Consider the following 23,360-nt stretch of genomic DNA (forward strand, 5'->3'; position numbering starts at 1 on the left):
CACAGCTCACAATGATGTGTCATCCTGGATGAGCTGCACTAACTGAGTCACTTGTGTGGGTTGTAGACCCCGTCTCATGCTACCACTAGAGTGAAAGCACTGGCAGCTTTCAAAAGTGACCAAAACATCAGCCAGAAAGCATGGGAGCTGAGACGTGGTCTGTGGTCATCACCTGCAGAACAACTCCTTTATTGGGGGTGTCTTGCTAATTGCCTATAACTTCCACCTGTCGTCTATTCCATTTGCACAACAGCATGCAAAATTGATTGTCAATCAGTGTTGCTTCCTAAGTGGACAGTTTGATTTCACAGAAGTGTGATTGACTTTGAGTTACATTGTGTTGTTTAAGTGTTCCCTTTAGTTTTTTGAGCAGTGTATATGTGTGTTTGTGTGTTTAAGGCTAAAAATGGGAAGACAGAGTCCTAATATAGCCACAAGTTGTGGAAGTGAATATGCAAATGAGCTTATTGTAATCATGTAGAAAACAGATAATTAGGATACTGATTTAAAAGCCATCAAATGTGTTGCTGTATTTGAATTTGTATCTTTTCCACCTTCCCTGGACTACTGCTCTTGTTTCTGGGTTCTTGAAATGAAATGGAGTGTGACTAATGATGCAATACTGTGCAGTTTTAAAGGTATTTGCAGAATTATACTTTTCAGTACTAAATAAGTGGACAGATTTTGACAGTTAATATTCTACGCTTTCAGTATGCTAGAGAGAATGCCAACAATGGTTGCGTTTGTTTTAAAAGTAGAGTAGGTTTCGCTTTATTCAGATGGAAAATAAAAACAAATAAGCAAACAGAACCAGTTCTCTATCATCAGTAGGATTTAATTATTACCTGTGAAATCAAATGATCCATGAATAGAAAATACTTCAACATCACAATATTGAGCAAATTCTTCTTATACATCTATTTGTGTAACAGATGTGGGATTAAGAGCAAATAAACTGAATTTTTACTGTTGTTAAGGTCAGAACCAGTGACTTGATAGATCAATTTATCAATAAAAAAGAGCCTCCTCCCCCCCTGCATCAAGGGAAAATGATTGAAAGGATATCGTAAAAGCTCTATTCCTAATTAGATATTTATAGCCCAGATGACAACATTGAGATAGCAAACCCCCCATAATCATTGTTATGAAAATGACACAAGGAACCCTTCACACAGTTTATTTAGGCAATGTGTGCAATGGCCTTTGCTATTTATTTATTAACAGTTTCCTATATAGCGCACACAGATTCCACAGCGCTTTACAGAGAATATTTGAACATTCACATCAGTCCCTGCCCCCAGTGGAGCTTACAATCTATATTCCCTACCACATATACATGCACATAGACATTCTAGGGTTCATTTTTATTTTTTGGGGGAGCCAATTCACCTACCAGTATATTTTGGGATTGTGGGAGGAAACCGGAGCACCCGGAGGAAACCCACGCAAGTACGGGGAGAAATATACAAACTCCGCACAGTTATGGCCATGGTGGGAATTGAACCCATGACCTCTGTGCTGTGAGGCAGTAATGCTAACTATTACACCATCTGTTTTACTGCTATATATTTTTATTACATTTCAAAGCATACGAAAAATGATCATAAACTGCTTAGTAATTAGTATACATTTGGCTTTCTATCTGCTTTACTGCAAGAATATGTGGCCTACTTATCAAATTTCAAAAAATTAAGCAGAAACTAGCTAAATTCTTAGCGGTGTGGCATATGGGCAGTACGGATGGTGTAATGGTTAGCATTACTGCCTCACAGCACTGAGGTCATGGGATGCCCACCATGGCCCTAACTGTGAGGAGTTTGTATATTCTCCCTGTGCTTGTGTGGGTTTCCTCTGGGTACTCCAGTTTCCTCACACATTCCAAAATATACTGGTAGATTAATTAGCTTCCAACAAAAAAAAAACTAGAATCAGGGGCGTAACTAGGACATGATGGGCCCCATAGCAAAATGTTGATGGGCCCCCCTACTACAAGGAGCCGAGGTACACAGATACAGTGCTGGTATTGGGTGACACACGCACAGGTTGATTGGGGGTACAAGGCATCACAAACACATAGGGATAGGAGGATACATGGTGTCACACACACAGGGACATAGGCGTGCGCAGCCCATTGTTTTAGGGGGTGCACCATTGGAGGGGTGTGTCCATTACCACCTTCTGGGCGTGTCCATCACCGCCTTCTGGGCGTGTCTATAAACTCTTATTGGGCCTCAATGCACACAAAATACAAGGTGACTTATGTATATGCACTGTAGAAAGAATCATACCCCTTAAATACACTAGAAATCTGGACAGTGCGTGCCAAAGGCGGGCTGCCAAAAATTTACACTGTAATGCCCATTCCATATAATGCCACACACTGTAATGTGTGGTAGGGGGTGTACAGTGTCACATACAGTGAGGAGGGGGTTATAGGGTCACACACACACACACACAGAGGTAGTAGGTGTACAGTGTCCCATACAGTGAGGAGGGGGCTATAGGGTGTCTCACACACACACAAGCACACAAACACACACAGGGGTAGGGGGTGTACAGTGTAACATACAGTGAGGAGGGGGTTATAGCGTGTCACACACACGGGTAGGGGGTGTATGGTGTCACACAAGGTGGGCCATTTCGGCATTAAGCACCGCCCCCTAAATGGATGCATATTGCGTCTCCGACGGAAGCCCGAAGCGGACCATAAATTGCGTCTCCGATGGAAGCCCAAAGTCCGAAGCAGGGCCTGGCACCTGACAGGCTAGTGAAATCTTTGTGGGGGCCGGGGTAGGGAGCTGCCGCTACATCCTCCACGGCTGCTGCTTGCGGGAGTCGGGAGGAGCTAGCTCTGTTCCAGCAGGGAGGAATAAGTGGTGAGCTCTGAGGGCAGACTTCAGTGTGTGCAGGGGGAGCTGCGGCCCCTAGAAACAGCTCGGGCCCCATATCAGCTGCAACCCTTGCATCCACAGTAGTTACACCACAGCCTAGAATGTTTGTCTGTGCATGTACATGTTGTAAGGAATATAGATTGTAAGCTCCACTGGGGCAGGGTCTGATGTGAATGTTCAAATATTCTCTGTAAAGTGCTGTGGAATATGTGTGTGCTACATAGCAAACTGTTAATAAATAAATAATAGATTGTAAGCTTACAGCAGGGCCCTTCTACCTCCATGTCTGTCTGATGTTACCCAGTTTATTATATCACAGTCTAAAATTGTAAACCGCAATGGAATCTGCTGCGCTATATAAGGAACTGTAAATAAATAAAATAGTTCACAGACAATGTCTAGGATTGATCGACATACACAAGGCATAGTTGCCTACCCTCCCGGAATGGCTGGGAGGCTCCTAAAATTGGGTCCCCCCTCTTGGCCTCTGGGTAGAGTGGACAGCCTCCCCGCATCTTCTTACCCCACTGGTAAAATCCTGAGAGTCAAAGGTGTATGTGGAGGGGCTAAAATGTCACAATTTGTATAATATTTAGCCCCTCCCCCTCCGCGTACACAATTTTTTTCCAATGGCGGCTGGGCTTGATTATGTAGGTCCCAGCCCCCCAATGGCAAATAAAAGCCTCCTCTCTGGGCAACTCCCTGAGAGGAGACATTCAATGTCAGCAAGCATGGCACAAGGTCGACACCGTAAAAAAGGTCAACACACGCAAAAGGTCGACTGCAGTGTTTTAATTTTTTTGCATCATTTTCGACAACAGAGCACGTGGACCACCAATTAGTGTACAACTTTGCTTGCCATACTCCTGTTGGAGTCCATGTGAATGGTAAAGCTGTGAAAAACTCTTGTTGACCAGTGTCATCTTGAGCTATTGCACGAGTAGACCTTTTCAGCATGTCAACAACATGGTGTTGACTGAAACATTGTCAGCCATCTGGATATCAATTTGGGCAAGGTCTCTATGTACTTATAGCCTAATGTAAGTAGTTTTCACAGTAATCTCCTAGAAAAGGCTAACTACCAGTGAGGATTACAATCACAATTATTATCAATGGAGAGTTATGGTGGTCACACGATAAATATAAATTGCGTTAACGGTATGCATGAAAACAATATCATTGTGCATATGAATCATTGGTTCAGTGTGTACCCACTATATCATTAATAATTCATGCTCCTGCGGATCATTAACGATAACTCCTACCGTCTGGACATGCAGTCCAATCTGATGATATCAGTCCTGCATGTTTGGCAAGGGTCCCTGTGATGTCATTAAACATTATATCATTCAGTGTTAAGTTAACCCTCGGATCATTAGTTTTGCAGCACTGACAATATCGTTATTGTATAGTGTCATAAGGGGCATAAGATCTTATCCCTATACGCCAAACTCCAAAAAGCAAAGCTTTTCAGAGTCTAGTACATAAATACAGGGGTACCATATAGGCCTATGCATAATACTGTTTGCACACTCATTGACAAGGGGTGTAGCCACATCTTAAGGGGGAGTGATGTGGGTCACATGTTCCTGGTCTCATGAAACAACCTGTCTATCTATATGCAGGGCAGCAGAGTTGAGCAACAGGAAGCAGAGCTACTGGGCAAGCCCCTGAATTTATGGGGGCCAGAAGGGTTAGCTAGGTGGACCTGCATAGAGATCAGATCTTCCATAGCGCTACTAATTTACACCATTCTCAGATAGCTAAACTGCTTTATGCCTAGTATAGAGGCTTTCTTGTAGGAGAGGGATCTTACAGTCCCTCTCCTGTTGCCTCTGCATGGCTCCAAAATCTGACACTGGGCACATGCAGGGTCAGATTCCACAGAAGACTCTTTTTAAATTGTGAAAAAACTTCTCTGATATGCCTGGGATGCAGGGACAGTGTAAAGTTTTTCTGCACCCTAGGCAAAACTTCAACCTACTGCCCCCCCAATACCCACTTTCAAGTCCCTTAATTTAAAGTGGAGAGGTGGCCTCTTACAGTGTGTACACACAGTGTGATTTTGGCTATCGAATTTGACTATATAGTCCAAATAAATGGGAAGTTTGTCAAAATTGCACCGTGTTTAGCTGCATTTCTACCATCTTGGAACAAGAGACATGCTCAGTGCAGCATGTACCCACGCGCAGTCCCTCCATTCCTATCAAATCAATATTGGTGGCCACCAGATCACACCTTGTGTACACACCATTAGAAGTTCCACAGCCGACACCTGCATTAAGTATAACAAGGATTTCATAGATATCCTTCAATTTGTGTAGGGCACAATCAGTGACACCCCCAGATCCTGGCACCCTGGGCAGCTGCCTAATGGTAGAGCCGGTCATACAGATAAGTAAATTGTAGGGATACTGCTTATTGCTACCATTGTCAGTGAGCAAACTTTAATAATGTACATAATCATGTAAAAAAAAAAAAAAAAAAAAATATATATATATATATATATATATATTCTCCCCGCTTTGATATACATTTAAAATAATCATGGCAGGATTCTTTGTACGTAGACCCCCTATATCCGTCTCAGCCCACACATGAGGAAACAGATGTAAATGCTAAGGTACATCTTACTTCATTTAAAAGCGCTCACATACAGATAATGATGAACGCAAGTAATCGACTGCATTGACACACACATTACAGAAGCTCAAAATAAACCCCAATTCACTACAGGTCAGTGCACTTTAAACTCGCCTTAAATTTCAAATAATTACTCCTTTGCTAAATTGCTATTTTTATTTTCACACCCATTTCGAAGTGATGAGCTGGCAATAAAAGGCCTCTTAAGCTGAGAATTTACATGGTCTGTCATATACACAGAAGCAGCAATTATTATTATTTTTTTTTATGTAAGATTGTGCGGCCGATAGCTATCCTTGGAACCAATAATGCGTGCAGAGCAAGGCGGTTGAGGCGGGTTAGGGGCTCAGCCATCCAAGCAGCTTGTTGGGTCTGTAAATAGCACAGAACAGCTTCTCCCTCCACCCCCCTCTTCTTTTTTTCACATGAAAATTATGCCAGCTCCAGTGGTGCGTAAAATTGGTATGAGCCAAGGGAAGTAGGTTAGGCCTGTCCCTCCTCTCTGCCTTCACTTAGCATGGATTTCTCAGCACGCTGCACAAGGCCAGGCTTGTCTCTTTAAGGAGACACTGGACTCTAATTAGCCAACATTCCTTGATGTGGGTGATAGCTAACATAGGACAAGGGAGCAAGAGGAGGGAGAAGGACATGTGGTGATGTAGGCGTTCAGGCGCCCCCCTCCTCTCTGACTCCTCATGCCTCCATGCTTGTTTTCACCACAGATTGCCACACAGAGCAGCAGCAGCTCCTCATCCACTGACTAACAGCGAGCAAGTGGCCCACGTTACTTTGATTGACAGCCGGACAAATGTTTCTCCTGTTCGAACGCTCGTTATGAGATCCGCCAGCCCTCTCCCTCCCCCATGTGACACCGCCCAGGGCGGGGCTCTGAGCATACTCTGTCACCGATTGGATGAGAGAGGCAGGACAAAGAGGAGAAGACTTCTCCGGATACGTCTACACCCCACGTGGGGATTATCCAATGACAGAAGAATCTTTTGCTTCTCTTATTGGCCAAAAGGGAAATGATAGGCAGTCATTGGAGAGTGTCGATTAGCGTTCCTATGCTTGCTATTGGCTGGCGAGACCCAGAGCTTGGCTCCACGGGCGGGGCCGCTTTGGCACTGCTTTCTGGGAATTGTAGTTTTATATTCGGGAAGGACGCGCGTCTACTTAGAGGAAGCGTTCGGCTGCGGACTACATCTACCAGCAGGAACGGGAGCTCTCGCCTCAATGTTGTGAATATGTATCAGAATGTTAATGATTTGCTGCTGCTAAATTTGGTCATAGAAGTCACCTACACAGAGCGTGTTGTGGGAGCTGCCGCGAGTGGTGCTAGCCTGGTCGGTGCGGGATCCTCTGGCTCCAAGTCGCGGCTTTCTGTCCCCCCCTCCTCTCCAGAAGTGTGAGTGCGTGTCGCCGTGTACGCGGGGAGCGGGGCTGTTGCAATCGGTTGGATATAAGGGCTGGAAAGAGCGGACGAGGCAACATCAACAACACAGAGCACCGGGCACTCCGAGCTGCCAGCCGCCCGGGGATCACAGGAGGGGACCGGGGAGATTCCTCCTCCAGCGCTGCCTTCCTTCCTACCGACTTATCAGAAAGTTGTACAGAAGACAGCAGCTGCTTTGTTGCCCGTGTGCCGCCGCCGCTGCGGGTGTGTGCTGCTCTCGCCGTGGATCTAGCTGTGTCAATATTCCGCCTCTCTCCATCGCTGTGTGATTTGTTGTGTGCTGCCACCCTGTGCGGGTTGCGGGTGTCACGGAGCATCACACCCCTGTCCTGGGCGCAGACAATGAGAGCGGGGTCGGCACAATAACCGATCCAGTTGCCCCCTCCTCCTCCCCCCGTGGAATGTGGAAGGTTTCGCTTCGGGGATCAGAGATACCCTCCGGCTGGGCAGCAGCATTAGCATTGCTATTAGCAGAGGGACCCCGGGGGCAGCAGTGTCATTAGCTGGATCACACGCACCCTCCCTCCCCCTCTCTCTGCTCTCCCTCCTCCCTTCCTGCTCGCAGGGGGAACCCCCCTCTCCTCTCCGGCAATTAGTCAATGAACCTTCGTGCTCCTGGGAGAGGCACCTAACAAGCGGTTTGGATGATTCGAGACCTGAGCAAGATGTATCCCCAGTCCAGGCACCCGGTGAGTACAGGGCACGGTGGCCCTTCTAGCACCTCATTACACCCCCTTCCCCCCCCCCCGTTTCCTCCCCAGGTGTGGCCATGGAGGGCCCTTTACCCCCAGCACTCCCTGTGTAATAATGCGGATATATCATATACAGTAAAGTAAGAGCAGCGTATGCTGCTGTGCTCTCTTTGTTCCTCCTGTAATGTGTGCGTGTGTGTTATACTCAGTCCTCCTCTCTCCCACAGCCGTGTGGTCCTCTGTGCAGTCCTGACCCCTCCCCTAATGCTGAGCTTCCCATGTCCCTCATCTGGAGCCTCCTATTGTACTGTATGATCTCTCCTAGGACACACACAAGGAAAATGTCTGTATTGTGGGGACAGTCCTTATATAGAGGGCGAAGAACATCACAGCAGCCACTGTTCAATGTGCTGCAAGTGGGACAGTGGATGCTGGAGCTGAATAAGCCATTATGTCAGTGGATCAGACTCCCCCACACCGAGTGAGCTGTAACATTTGGTGTGTGAGACTCTTCCCCCCCTCCCTCCTTTCCTCTCCTCGGACTGTGTGTTTCCCTAGTATGCTTACATTGGACAAGGCTCTCGTCTCTCTCCCTCCCACCCCAGCTTTGCTTATCTTGGATTGTGTGCTTTCCTCCTCACATAATACACTGTGAGGTCTTTCTCATCTCTGACCTGGGTTCATCTTGCTTTCCCCCTTTTGGCTTGCTATTGTATTTAGTTGAGAACAGATCTCTCTTTTTTTTTTATTACTCTTACGTTCCATTATCCTTATGAAACTAATGCTTAGATGGTGGCTGTTGACATGCACTACAGTCCCAGAAATAAGGTGAATCTAGGATAAAACAGGAAGTGTGTGTGGATAGATATGGACAGATTCATATAGATTCATATTTTATTAAAAAACAAACCTAAGTGCGCAGTATGATTCACCATCCGCTTTGGGAATTAGTGGAGCCAAATAATTACAAGTTGTTAAAACCATTTTGAAGACTTTTTGTAGATGTTGTTGTAACAAGTTTGCTCTCCTATTTCCGGTTATTACCGAAATGTGAAATGTAACTGGAACACACAGTGATCCCTTAATACACTATTGTGTAGACAGAAGAGGCTGATGGCAGATTGACTTCCCTCTGCCCAAATGCTCTGATCTTTTCTCTCCAGCAAACGACCTTAGTAAAGAAAAATATGCTCGTGTTGTGGCCATTTTCTTCCAGGCTCAGACTAAATTAATCTGCGGAGTGTCTGAAATAAGAGAAGCCAGCACACCATTTATCATATTGCCTTTTATTTTCTGGCTTTTTATTTTTTTCCTCTTTATTGGTTCACTTAACACCAGATTGAAGACTGGGGGACCCTAATAGATAGGAGATCCTACAGCACATAGACTGCTGTGCTATATGAATCTACCCATCATGCATATAGTATTTTATAAATGATTAACGGTTATGTGTGTGCATGTGATTCTATGTAATGATGTATATGTTTTTTTTTTTTTTTTTTTTTTTTTTTTTTTTTGTATGTTTATGGTATTGGACTTAAAAGCAGGTTGTATTTTTGGCTATGTCAATAAACAGTGTTTACTGTATACATAAGCCTCATGAATACGTAATGTAAGGAAGATCAGATACAGCGATTTCTTTTTGTTTCCAGATATGATGAGAGAAAAATCTACATTTTATCTTCTACATATTAAATGTAACTTTTTTTATTATTATATGTAGCTATGTTTTATGGACCGCATACTTGATAACTTTTATTCATTCTCTGCCAAAATGTTAGTATCATGGTGTACCTGATCCAGATTTCTTCTTCTAAGAAGGTCACCTTTTAGCTGCAGGTCTGTTCTGCACCCCTAATGTTAAAGGTGTGATTTTCTCTAATCCGTCATCTCCAAAAACACCTGTGTTCTACAGATGGCCTTTTTCTTCATCGTATGGTGACGATTGAGAAACCTAGCTTTTGCGCTTGTGATCTATTTACGATTCCTGGACTTTGGTTTTCTACAAGCACTATAATCATCTCCATTTTATAGGGCAGACCCACGCCTTTCTGGCAATTAAGAAGCAGCCTAGCCTGATCATTTCATAATTAATATTTATTGTTTTAGGCTCCGCATCAGCCAGCTCAGCCCTTCAAATTTACCATATCCGAATCGTGTGATCGGATTAAGGAGGAGTTTCAGTTTTTACAGGCTCAGTACCACAGGTAATACTATTTACTTTAACTGATCCTTGTATTTGCTTAGTCCTTGTCAGTTTTTTTTTTTTTGTGTGTGTACATAAGGCGTTAACTGTTCAAAGGGTTTGGCCTTTTCCTATAGGAAATGCATGTTAAAACACCTTCGCTTCTCTGAGCCAAATATGTGGCAGTGTATACCCATTATCTATGATTACAAGCATGTGCTTTTATAAACTGCTCAACTGTTACAACAATGGTACAAATGCGCTGCTGAAGTTTACCTTGAGGTGATCTCACCTGTGTAGATTACCTCCTCCAGTGTTTGAGATCAGAGGTTAGTGGTTTCAAATGCCTGTTGGCTCTATGCGGTAAACATGATTAAGCAGCCTTTGGCAATTCAAGTGGTAGGGCACATCTATTATTTTGCTAAACACCAAATATTTATACTAATAGCAAATATTGCATAGGTTCTATGTAAATAGTAATACAAATTATAAAACTTTTTCTGGGGAAAGACTAGCTTTATATCAATTTCATAGAACCTGTAATGTATCTGCATGTTTAAAGTGGAAAGCAGAGGACCAAATTGCACATATAAAACCAGAATAGGTTGGTAGACCTGAATATCCAGCATAAGAAATGTTAACAGTCAGAAAATCATTAATTCTTGCCCCTGTTTACAGTGCTGGATTACACTGTGTAATCCCCTTTTCATTTGAGCAACATGCAATTCATGTCACCACAGTAGTGACAGGATTGAAAGCATTTGTATGTGCTAATAACACATTGCTGATAGTTACTATCTATCAAAAACGTCCTTTATTGATGAACCATTCTCGAGTTCATATTTTTTCCCTGTTCCTACATAATGGTAACCCTTTCTTCATCTCCACAGCTGTTCTTTGAGTACAACTCCAAGTGTCCTTGGCAGTTGGCTGGATAATAATGATGGGAGTTTTAGTGATGCAATAGCTGTGCTCCAAAGCCTGCCCAGCTGTAGACTGACAAGGGGCAATGCAGAATACAATCATAGCTCAATCTCTGAGCTGATGTGACTGTCTGCAGATGATTAAAAATACACTAATGATTTCTTCCTGAGATAAAATAGTTAACTACACCGTGTCAACAGGCTAGCGTTTGTGCTTTTTGGAGCCATTAGAACAATCTACCTCATCAGCGCTTCACTGGAACATAAACCAGCCCTAATTCTATCTTCTTTATGGCTCCGTTTAGATTGCTGTGGTAAAAGTCAGTGCAGTGTAAATATGACCATTTTTGTCATTGCTTTGTGCAGCTTGAAACTGGAATGTGAAAAACTGGCCAGCGAGAAGACGGAGATGCAGCGACATTATGTTATGGTAAGAAAGCCGTAGAGCCAACTGAAATGTCCTTTTGCATTTCTGTTTACAGTTGCCTTACATACCAGACTTGTTTCTGGAGGCAAAATCTAGATTATAGGTTAAACCATTTGGATAGTCCGTATGCTCCTCTGTCATATTACAGCATTCTTCGACCCGTAGCTCTGAGGCTGTCTAATGGGCTTTCTGTTCTTTGTTTCTCCAGTACTATGAAATGTCGTATGGGTTGAACATTGAGATGCATAAACAGGTACGTTTAATTATCTTCTCCCCTTGTATTTATATTTATACAAAGACCCTTCATATTTCCTACGACTGTAAATTAAATATACATACATTCAAAGTCAAGAATTTTGTATATGTCATATTGTATTTATGCTTTGACTCGTGGTGTCTGCTTATATGGCCGTATTGCTCACTTAATCAGTGGAATGGTTGGCTATGAAAATTGCATGTGTTTTTAAGGAATATGAATAAAACGCATTGCTTATCAAGTACTTATTGTGCTAAAATCTAAGCAATCAAACTCTATTGTTGATTGCGGATTCAAGAGATAAATGACATTTTAATTCCAAACATTGTAAAGACAATTGTTAAGGGTTGCACTTTACACTTTAATGGGGATGTTGTATGTGTAATTATGACTGGAATTGCGGATTACGGAGGATTACGTTTAATTAGAATATAATTTTCCATTACGGGTGTTTTTTGTTCAAATTAGTAATGTAAACAACTCGGTAATACTTGTGGACTTCATCAATTTCTGATGGCAGTAGTGAATTGTTGCATCAGACTTGCTTAGTAATTATCAGTGTTTTATACTGCTCTAAATATTGCACGTCAGTGTTTGCAGCTGGGGAATTAATTGGTTGCTGTAAAGAGTTTAATGATCTAGCGTTTGGTAGCTATTATGATATTGAATCTTGATTTTTTTTTTTTCGAATGTTTTGTGAATGTCCTCTCCCTATATTTATCTATTTTATATGTATTTTATTTTATGAGGGAGTTTGCTGAATTTTATGAGCAAGATTATGCTGTCATATTTCCACCGTCTTGTCGGTTCACCTTGATTTTTACAGCTTAAAAGAGAAGCTACATAATCTCCCTTCTACTCCAAAATTGATCTTTATACAGTCTTTCTTAAATGCAATCTTACCCAAAATCCTGCAGGCTGTTTATCGCATTAAGAACTACAGACAGCCCTGCAAAACCACCTACTTACTATATTCTCTTTTAATCTCGGCTTCCTCCTCTTTTCACCAAAGCAGAAGAGGGAAGGGGAGGGGACGAAAGGGGGTATATGTGTCTTTGTTTTCATCCACTAGACAGACGGCCTTGGTTCCTCTCAGGCGCTCATCCAGATGTACTTACTCGATACCCTTACAACAGAAAGCAGGTTATAATTCTGTGAAGTTACCCTGCGGCATAATTGGACAGAGTGCTACAGATCGAGTTAGTTTTATTAGATTTAAGCCTCTCAGGGTATAAAAGCAGAGATCTCCAGAGACCTTGGTAGAACCCCCCAGTAATTGGTGACCCTGCTATTTTTAACCTCTTGTGTGTTTGAAATGATGTATGTTGTTTTTTCCATGTTAGCTCAGTCTGTTTATCTTGGCATCTTCTTGAGCATATATATATTTTTTTTTTTTTAAACTTGTGGTATATTCATTCATTGGAACATAAAATGAGCGCTGTGATTGAGGCAGTATTCTGACTTGCCAAATTGATGAAAGAATAAACACACGGCTGTAACCATGTGGGGTCGATGTTTCCAGCACAGCCCTCCCCCCTTGTTTTGATGCTCATCATCAGTCATCCAGTGTTGATTTTGATAGAAGACTATTAAAGCGAAACCTATGGGGAATTTGTCATTCTGAAAGGAAAGCTAATGCAATTAGTACCAATTAAAGTACATTTAGTAAATTGGATTTAATCTTAATTAAGCCTGTGTAATGTTGCCAATTTTTAACAATTATGTTTGAGAACATAATTAATTTAAATTTTGGTAACTGAGTAAATAGCTGTAGCCTAGATGTTGAATGCATATAAAATGTACTATTTTTTTTTTTTTTTTCTCTCTTCCTCATCTGTTTTTGTTGAAGGAAGGGAACGGTAGCTACTGTGACATTGGCTGTAATAATAATTAACAATTACATATTTTTAATAGCTATTCAAGGCTACAATGTATGCATAAAAGGGAAACCATGTTATTCCCTATGGAAATAGAATCCTGCTTGTTTTCACTCTGGCTTAATACATTTTTAATGTGCATCCTCTAACAGTGTATGGTTTTGCTGGAAATGTCAGAGCCTTTCTCCCAGCATGCATGGAGCCCTGTGTCTGCGCCTGTAGGGTTAAATGCAGCCGTGCCTATTGAAAAGGAATCTGTTGCTCTCGCCATGTAAATTTTATTGCTAGACCTGGGCAACAGCCATTTTGAAGTGCTGCTGAAATATTAATTGAGCAGACATGAAAGGACTCGGCAGCCTGATAGGATGTCATAATTGTAGATGCAGCAGTCGATGGCAAATTATGATAAATGGCATTAGAATCCTTTTAGCAAACTGTAATAACTTGAAGGAGGGAGGCACTATGGATTTGCTTTATATCTGATACCCTCTAGTACCAAGTGGATTGCCAATACTGCTTGTTTAGCATTTTCTAAGGGCTATAGGGTATTGATTTTTGACTTACAAGGAATAGCTCTATTTTCACCATTGAAAAGTATTGCAGGTTGTTAAGAAGAAATTGACTTGAAGAGGGCTGACTGCTGCCCATCATGGAGCAAATAAAGCAGAACTGCCGAAGCATGGTGAAGCAGCGAGCTGGGCCCTCAGCAATTTGTTGCTATTAATTTACCATGCTCGACAGCAAATCAATCGGCATCTACTTCATCTGCCGGAGAAAATGCTGTCCAGGGCAGATAAAAGGGCCTGCGTGTTTCAGTGAATAGACTGGATTTTCCGAAAGTAGGCTGAAGTTAATGTGTAAATAAGCTGCGGCTACAGAAGAAGCTGTTTTTAATTAGGTTGGGCATTTTAGTGCGTTTTTATTTTTTGTTTAGTTAGATTAGCAGGCACTAGGACTTCACAGATTTCCAATAAATCCCCAGTTTTGTGTAAATTTATAACCATTTTATTTGAGTATTGTAACAAATCCTTTTACATAATTTTTTTTTTTTTTTTTTTCTTAATATGTGGGGTATCTAATATTTTAAAAGAATATATATCGGTTGTGGAGAGCATGCGCTCATAGGAGTACTTTTGTTAGATTCTGCTAATGGTTTGTCTTCCTGAATGCTGGTGAATGCAAGGATGTTCTGCTTCTATAGTAGGAAGATCCGTGTTTTCTTAGTAAACTGTCAGACTTCCTATTCCACAGTTGGCCCTAATGTTGACAAGAAATGTAATGAAAGGCATTCAGCAGATTGTTACCAGTATGCTACCAGAAACAAAATAGCATATTGTTTGTTTTTCTGCAAGGGATTATGGGTAGGTTGTGTAAGAATAGCTGTAATGTGTTCTATACCATTAGTCTCTACTAGAATGTAAATGTGTGGCAAAGAAGTGCGTAGCAGTTTCACTTCTGAAAAATGTTAGTATTTCTTGGAAAATTGGAGAAATGAAAACTGCTTACGTTGGTTTATGTTTAAAGAGATGTATCAATAATCTGCTCTGTTCATCAGTTCCTTTTAAATATAATATTTGGGGTACAGCAGAATTATTTTTTATTTTATTTTTTCTTACTACTGTACCAGTTGAAAGAGACAAATCCATGCTGTTGGGTTTCACTTGAATATAGAAAAAAATGATAGTGTACCAACCAGTCCTTGCACTCTTATGGTGGCTGTATCCACAGTAAGTGCTTGCCTGTGTGCCCACCTCGTGGGCTAGAAGACCCCAATGTATGCGACAGTACTCCCAAGTCTTGTAAAAATGTATTAACGTTTTGGTTCTGATGGAGGAGCTCATTTATAATAAATTGGAGTGGATTTGATTTTGGAAGCAATACTGATCTCTGTAAAGGTGCCCATGCACGGTGCGCTTTTGGCTTGAGATGCTATGCACACATCACATTGCAAAGTACAAAATATGTGCAACCTACTTTTTGGACTAGATCTCAACGCATCTAGTTCAAAACTCTTGCTGTTGTAGCACAACACATTTGTTTTGAACTATATGCATTGCGATCTAGTACAAAACGCACAGAGCACATTGCATCGTTTTTGGGCACCTTAAGTCAGTCTGCTCCTGATATAACCCATTCCAGTCAAAGAATACACCTGTCTGTACTATCATTTACACCAAATTTGCATTGTTTTTTATAAGTGAGAATGACTTCAGTTTCTCCTCAAAGCTTTCCCCTAGTATACCATATTCCAACTATTTACTTTCCACCTCGCAAAACACTGAAAAGAAAAGCCCTGTACACATGGGGTGATGAAAGCAGTGTGTTAAGCAGAGACCACTCGGCATGCCGCTGCATCAGTGATATGTGCTAAGTGACCTGTCACAGCCAGTGTTCTCAATTGAGTGAACACTAGTGCTGACGAGATTTATACTGCAGTCAGGTGATAGTGATGCACGGGTCTGCCCATCGTCAGGTAGTGTTCCTTCTAGGAACATGGGCGGGCAGGGTGCCGCTACATGGGGGCAGCATCAAGGGGGCGGACCGGGCCGCCGATGTCACAAAAGGGGTGTGGCCGCACCGTGATGCAAAGGGCCTGGCCCAGCTGCCGCCGTCACTGAAAGGGGTGGGCCCGGCTGCCCCGAAGGCTCTGCACTGCCGGGGAAGCACTGGGCATCGCTATTTACTGCGGCACTGGGCTTCCCCAGTACCACCAGAGGAGTAGGAGGCAGGCTGTTTTAGCGGGGCACTGCCGGAGGAGCAGGGCGCATTTTGCCCTTAAAAAAAATAGGGCAGGACGCAGCGCCCCGCAAAAACAGCCTAGCTGGAACACTAGTCAGGGGCCATACACATAGATCACTCTGTGCTTCATTTCAAAGCGATCTAGACAGATCAATTAGAAATGTGGCCTGTGTGTATGGCGCAAAAGAGCCGGTTATTAATAATAAAAATATAGATGATCACAATATCAAATATTCATAAAATACCGGCTTGTATTAGTACATATTTAAACACTAAAAGAAGACCTGTCATATTCTCTCTTTATCTCCTAAAATGTCCATGCTCAGGAAATAGTAAGCTTCTTTAGTGATGCACCTCTCAGTCTTTTGGTAGCTGTATTTAGTAGTTGTTGGTAGAAAAGACCCTATTGTATGCTAGTTCTCTTTAAGAGGGGTATTCAAGGTTTCCCTATATTTCCAATGTATTTGTGCAGATTAGATGGAATTCTCATTCCATCTATTCTATTTCCTTCCCTTTTTTTATTTTGTTACAATTTTCAGGAAACAATCCCAATTTGATTGTTTTTTGATCCTGCAGATTTGGCCGCTAATTTGTACGTTTAGCGTCTTTTTCTGCAAATGCAGATTTGGCTTTTCAAAGAGCAGCGAGTCCCGGCCGTTTTCATTTTTAATAGGTGCTGGCCGATTTTATTTAAAACTACTGGAAAAATCATCCAGTTTTGAATACCCCCTAAATATTAAAATGTCGTCTCATCCTTCCAAGAAGTTAAATATCATTTATTCAAAGGAGGTTAGTATTAGTACCATTTCCTTTAGTAATTGCAGTACTGTTTCCTGGCTGCTTCCATGGTACTGTACTACAGCCATCTCTGGAGGGTCATGTTTTCAAACACTGCAAACTTCCAAGGAATGTGTTTTAGTATCCAGCTGTTTATCACTTGTGTCAATTGACACTGTTCCATGCCTCCACAACCTGTCTTGACTTTGACACATCAACGGCCTTCAAAAGTGCGGCCTTTATCAGGACCATTCACTGTTATGGCACAATCACAGATTTAAGGAGTATACCTACAGAGAGATTTTCAACGGAACGATTGGGGGAGCAAATATATGCTGCCTAGTGAGCCAACCTGAATCAAGCCCTTGGTGATTAGTAATGTATGCAGGACGGGCCTCCATTTTTTTTTTTTTTTCGGTCTTGTTTATATAACTTTCTGCAGAAGACTTTTTATACACTAAAAAAAACTCATACCTAGTCATATTGGAGGATCTAAAAGATCTTGCTCTATTTCAGAATTAGATTTCAATTGTTGTTTTCTCTGCTGTTGGAAGGATGATCATATTCCCTGTGCAAATGACAGCTGAGTCTCTGGCTTTTTAAGCTTTATATATGTGTGGGCTTTTTTAAATAGACCTAGCTATGTTAATTTGCAAGTATTCGAGGATGAGACAACACAGTAGGTAAACCAAAATGACTGTGAGTTAGGCTCTGTGTTTGCAGAGATATTTGATGTCGGTTTGGTTGTGCAGTCTGTTAGGATGCCAGCAAGGGCTTCTGTAACCACAGCGGAACGTAACTAGACCATGCTGTTTAGTCCCTAAACTACATCAAATATGAGGCAAGTCAACCACAGAGATATAGGATGTATGTCATCACTTATGTGTGTGTTTTTTTTTTTTTTTTTTTACTTTAGTGAAACTGAACAGCTGACATTTTGAGTATTTTTATTTTATTTCATTTGTTTTTTTGTTTTTCCCTGGGCTCTTCTGCTGTTGTTCATCATGCAAATGATGCAAGTGTTGATTATCTTGAAACTGCTTTGTAAATGAGTAGTTCACCAAGCATCCAGCTCAGTCATTGATACACTGGCAACTTTCTTAGGTAAACCTAATAGCCGTAATCTGTCTCTAATTGTCAGAAGGTATAATATTGTAGATTATACGTTATTGCTCTTTAGAAATGTGAGGGCGCTGATAATCTATCACTTGGATTTTTGTCAATATCTAGAGATTTTTACTTCTCACACTTTTTCTAAGAGGTCTGGAAAATTTAAGAGACCCAGACAAGACTGTTTACTGCAGTTTGGTAAACCAAAGTATTACTCAGTGGCTTTGAGCCACATCCATTAAACTCTGCAGAACTGTGGTTTTGCAGTCTTCAGCAACCAAGCAAAACATGTTATGTCTTCAGATCTTGCTTTTTCAATTCCTGTTTTTAGATTGCAAAGCTGCAGTACACTAAACTGTTAGTTATGTAGTACCCTTTCAGAAACTTTTTTAATTAATATTTATTTTAAAATGGCATTTTTGAAAATTGTGGTTTTCCTTAAATGCAGTTTTCAGCAAGTATTCCCCCTAGAATTGGCGGGTTGTTATATTATTCACTATTTTGTGTTTCCATTAGTGAATGGACACCATGTTATCGCTGCCTCTACTACACACTATACAATGTTGCTCTATTGGCAAACAACATATCGTATCTGTCCATGTGTACAGAAGATATGCCTGTGAATGATGCCGTGCATACATATCTGACAGTATTCAATGCCCTGATGTCGAGCAGGGTCGATTACTCACAGTCAGGGTATTTAATGCCCCTCCCCCCCTGCAGTGAGGTTCACTCGCCATCTTCCACCATCACCTGTTCCCTGAGGCGAGGTGGAAACTGAGTGAGGCCGTTAAATGCAAAGTACCTCGCCGTTGAAGCGAATAGTCGCCGGCTTCTCATGGTGAGGATTTCCTTAAAGCATTGAACAAGGTAAGGGGGTTTGAAGGCAACCCCCCCCCCCCCTCCATCGAATACTGCCCATCATGTCAACCTGTAATCGCAGCCGATGCGATATACCTTGGTGGAAGCCTCATTCTTTTACCCGCTTGTGTTTATGACCCACTTGCCAAACAGCGCATAAATGTTGGCTACACCAACAATTTTGCAACTGAGCAGTCACATTTTAAAAGCGTCCATTTGTGAAGTGTGCTACGTATATCGTGGGCCGATTGGTAAATGCATATACTGTACACTATGCATACCAAAATAATCCGCTCGGCTGGGAGGACAAGTCAGTAAAGTGTCTAACCAGCCTAATATATGCTCATAAAATAATTACTAACCTTAAAATAAGGACTGCATTCTATAGAGAACTTTAGAAAAGTTCCCATATCATGATAGAACATAAGAGGTCAAACGTTGTATTTACCTGTACCTTGCAGTTAAGTACAAGCTATTGTTCAGTTATCAACCATTTTCTGCAAAATGTATTAATGACTAGGAAGTCTGTTGTGTGCCTGAAAGATCTCAATCATGTTACCTTTTTATTTTCCGTTCTGATAAGCTTTTAAAATGTTTACTTACACATTTGTAAATGTTATTAGTAAGTATTTAGTCTAATCCAGTTGGTATTTAAAGCCCCGTACACACTGGTGATCCGGCAATTTTGCTAAATAACGTGCTTAAGCATGATCGCTCGGCACACATCGTGGGTGTCCTGCGATGCACCCAAAATGCCTTGTGCTGCATATTTATAATTGGCAAAGCTCTGCGATCTAGCCGGAAAGCTAGTGCAAGCGCTGTATTTTACTGCATGCGATAGCAATGCGCAGGACCGTCCATCGCCATCGCTGCAGGGCATACACATGGTGCGATCAGTGCTCTATTTCTAAGCGTTCGCTAAAATCGCCCTGAGTGTATGCCCCTTTTAAGGCTCAGTGGTCCTAGTGAAAGGATATGAACTCCTTGTTAATGTTGTACAAATACAATTGTGTAATGTAAAACTGTTGCAGGCAATCATCCTGGGAGCTACATCCCCTCCATTCTAATTTAATTCCCCAATATATATTTATGGGCAGTATTCAATTGTTTTTCACCACCATTTCGCCTCACTATCTCTGAGGTGGTGATCTGAAATGCGCAAATGCGTGGCTAAAACTGACCATAATTGCGATATGCGCAAAAATAAAATAAAAAAATAGATCAATTGAATGTAACTACACAATCTCCCATCACTTTAGACAGGAGATCTGGCCTGATATAACAATTGAATGCCACCCTATATATTAACTGTGTATGAGTACCATATGCATTGCAAATGCGTGAAGGGAAATAGCGACTGAAAATGGATTGTAAATCCTACTGTTTTCTGGGGTTGGATGAAAATATGCAGGCGTGCCCAAGAATTTTTGAGGGGGGGGTCTGATGTCAGCACTGACCGTTTCCGACCTGTTTTGGTCACAGATTAGTGGAAGCCTCACTTTACTCCAGATTTGCACAGACAACAAAAACACTTTGGTTTGAAAATTGCATCTAGATTTTCGAGTTGATGGTGATTATCTATATGGGGCGGTTACTAATTTTTGTATGGGTGGCAACTATCTAGTTGCAAACCACTGCAAATTCTCTGATTAGCAATTCATGCTGAATTAGTCCCTAGGTTTTCTAAACATCATGCATGCTTGAATAAGCCACTTTTTTTTTTTTTTTTTTATTCATCACAGTATAATTGTAAAGTAGGGTACACACCAGAACGACAAATCATGTTCCAGGATCGTGAAACTATTCCCTTGAAATCGTACAATGGTCGCTTGATGGATTGGAGTACATGATCTATACCCAATCCAATGTAGATTAATTTTTAGTGCTGCAGGGAATATCTCCAAAGCGACCCAACGACCGGTGAGGACACGCATCGGATCGGAATGTAATTTAAAAACCTGCACAATTCTGATTTTTACATACAATCGGTTGTCGGATGCTTCAAAATTTGGGGAATTGAGCCAAAATCGTTCTGATGTGTACCCAACATAATTCTCTACTTGTATGCACTTGAATTTAGAATTTACATATTTAACATGTGTAGATTAGACAGTGGCCCCCATCCTATTTTATTTAAAATGCAAGATGGGTAGGACTTAACGCCATTTAACGCCATTCCTTTTTGTAGCATTGTGCTGCATTGCCAGTAGGACCTCTCCTCCTAGATGTTTTGCATAGGTGAATGAAGCCTAAATGTAAATGTGACAGGTTCCGCTAGTTTCCTTTCTTATATTAGATACTTCACTATACTGCAGGCAAATCTGATAGTGAAGAAATTATTGAAGCATAATACTTTATATTTATTTTGAAGGTGACAGTGCAAGCTATTTGATGCATTTCTTTATTTTTTTTATAACATAGCTGAAAACTGATCTTATTTTGTACATGTTAAGGCTTTTCTTCTGACATAAGTATAATCACTATTCATTAGGCTATGGAAGCTTCAATAGTCTTGTATTTTTATTTTCTATTCTTGATTCATATCATCATGACTGTTATTTTCCACTGAATTGCAGGACAAGGTCACTGGCTTTTTTTCTCTTATTGCAAACGCTTAGTTTGGTAACACAGTGATTTAGAAGTTTAAATTGTCAGTCTGCAAGTCCTATGACCTTCAGGATGCATGCCCTATAGATTTCCTGCTCTTATATATGTGAATGTGTTGAATCATCATATGCATTACACTGTTTTATACTAGGTGACTTATCCTTTTATTTTAATATTTTTTTCTTTTGTTGTTTCTTACAAAATCACCAACAAGTATCAAAAGCATTTATGCACAGTTGTAAGTTACATCGGTCATTAATCGTGATATTCATCTGAAAATACATTGGGACTAATAGGATAGCAGCCCTAAGGTTATTTATATATCTTAAATGAGTATTGGGAAATATTAAAATTTATACATAAAAGCACTCAATGTAGTCTTAAATATTTTTACTACTATTTGGTTTTATATTGATCGAATGTAAAGTCTTGGTAACTTTTATCTTCCTGAAGCTAAGATTTAAAGGCCCCCATACACTATGCAATTTGTGCCCGATTTCTGCAGATCAGGTTGAGAAATTGGGTGAAATTATCCTGAATAGCATGTGTTTGAAATCCTGTCTGATGTATGGTCCCATGCGCATCTGATTGGATCTGGAGATCATACGTGCTGTACGCATGCAGGGCGTCGCATGTGATGCATCGCATGCAGGGCGTCTTCCATCTACTTCCTCATTGATTCCACTTCTCGTGTGTGTTTTATTTTATTTATTTATTTTTTTATTTTTTGTTTTTTGCTGAAAGTAGCTGTCCAGATACTAGTTTCCCTTTCTTCATACTTCAGTGTTCAGCTAGTTTGACCTTGCATTAGTAAGGCTGGCATAAAACTTAGTTCTTAGCCTTGATAATGCACTGAGTTACATTCAATCATTCTTAGCCTTTTACAGCAACATTTAAGGTATTGTAATATACAGGTCGAGTATCCCGTATCCGAATATCCGTTATCCGAATTATTCCGAAATACGGACATTCCAGAAAGTGAAAAAATAATTTTTTTTTGCTAAAAACTCACTGGAGACATTTGTAACAGCATCACTGGGGACATGATATGTAAATGGCACTATATATGTGCAAGACAATGATTGCTTGGCATTCAAATTCAGTGCTGAGATGGTACATACATTTTGTTTCACATTTTGAAACCTTGTTTTTTGAACAATTAAAATATATTTCTGTGTATTTTATGTGGTAATAAAATATATTTGTGTGTATATTATGTGTTTATACAGCATAAATGCAAGATACTTCAAAATACATCATTGAAATATTAAAATATTCCGAAATACGGAATAATCCGTTATCCAAAATTCTCCTGGTCCCGAGCATTTTGGATAAGGGATACTCAACCTGTATCATCAAAGTGGTCTTACAGTAATTAGATTTTTTTATAAAATACAGTAAATGTGGGATGTTTTAACAGCCCTCTTTTATGCCAACTGGAAACCGTTAACTTTTTGTATGCATCTACCATTTCATGGAGAATCTGTTCTTAGCCCAGTGATTCCAAACTTTCTCCGGAAAATCTATTCTACAAAAATGACTAGAATGTATGTGTACACAGGTGCTCAACATTGCTTCCAGTAAGCCACAGTCAGCACAGGTGTTGATCATTAAGTCAACCACAGGAAGGCTGACATGCATAAGGTAGACAGTCATTAGGTCAACGAAAGCAGGTCAACATTGGGAAGGTCGACAGTCAAAAGATCGACATGGGTTTTTTTGCACCGAAAAAAGTTGACATGCTGTTTTATTCTCCCTCCATGTCTTAGTGTTGACCTTCTGACAGTCTACCTTCCCAATGTCTACCTAATGCCCCTGTTGACCTAAATCCATGTCATCCTTTTTCATGGGTCGACCTTCAGTGGTTAGCATGTTGACCTAGTGACCATATGCCTTCAGCACTGGCTTTTCCTCTTACA

At 41.0% G+C, this 23,360-nt stretch overlaps 1 protein-coding gene across 14 annotated transcripts in view; it reads left to right on the forward strand.

Annotated features, from left to right (window-relative positions):
- The first annotated feature begins 6,729 nt into the window (after positions 1-6,729).
- LOC146079053 (transducin-like enhancer protein 4) overlaps positions 6,730-23,360 on the forward strand; it is a 113,622-nt gene continuing 96,991 nt past the window's right edge. For 5 of the 14 annotated variants that reach the window (XM_083186152.1, XM_083186156.1, XM_083186154.1 and 2 more), the window contains exons 1-4: positions 6,730-7,676; positions 9,789-9,886; positions 11,154-11,217; positions 11,423-11,467. In XM_083186152.1, the coding sequence (XP_083042278.1) occupies positions 7,632-7,676; positions 9,789-9,886; positions 11,154-11,217; positions 11,423-11,467 (252 nt within the window). In that variant the 5' untranslated portion in view covers positions 6,730-7,631. Of the gene's footprint in view, positions 7,677-8,158; positions 8,178-8,388; positions 8,508-9,788; positions 9,887-11,153; positions 11,218-11,422; positions 11,468-23,360 lie in introns of those variants that run through there. The other 9 variants (XM_083186157.1, XM_083186155.1, XM_083186163.1 and 6 more) reach the window with 4 other exon arrangements.

This window comes from Crinia signifera, chromosome 1 (assembly GCF_055691185.1).
Source record: "Crinia signifera chromosome 1, ASM5569118v1, whole genome shotgun sequence".
Taxonomy (NCBI): Eukaryota; Metazoa; Chordata; class Amphibia; order Anura; family Myobatrachidae; genus Crinia; species Crinia signifera.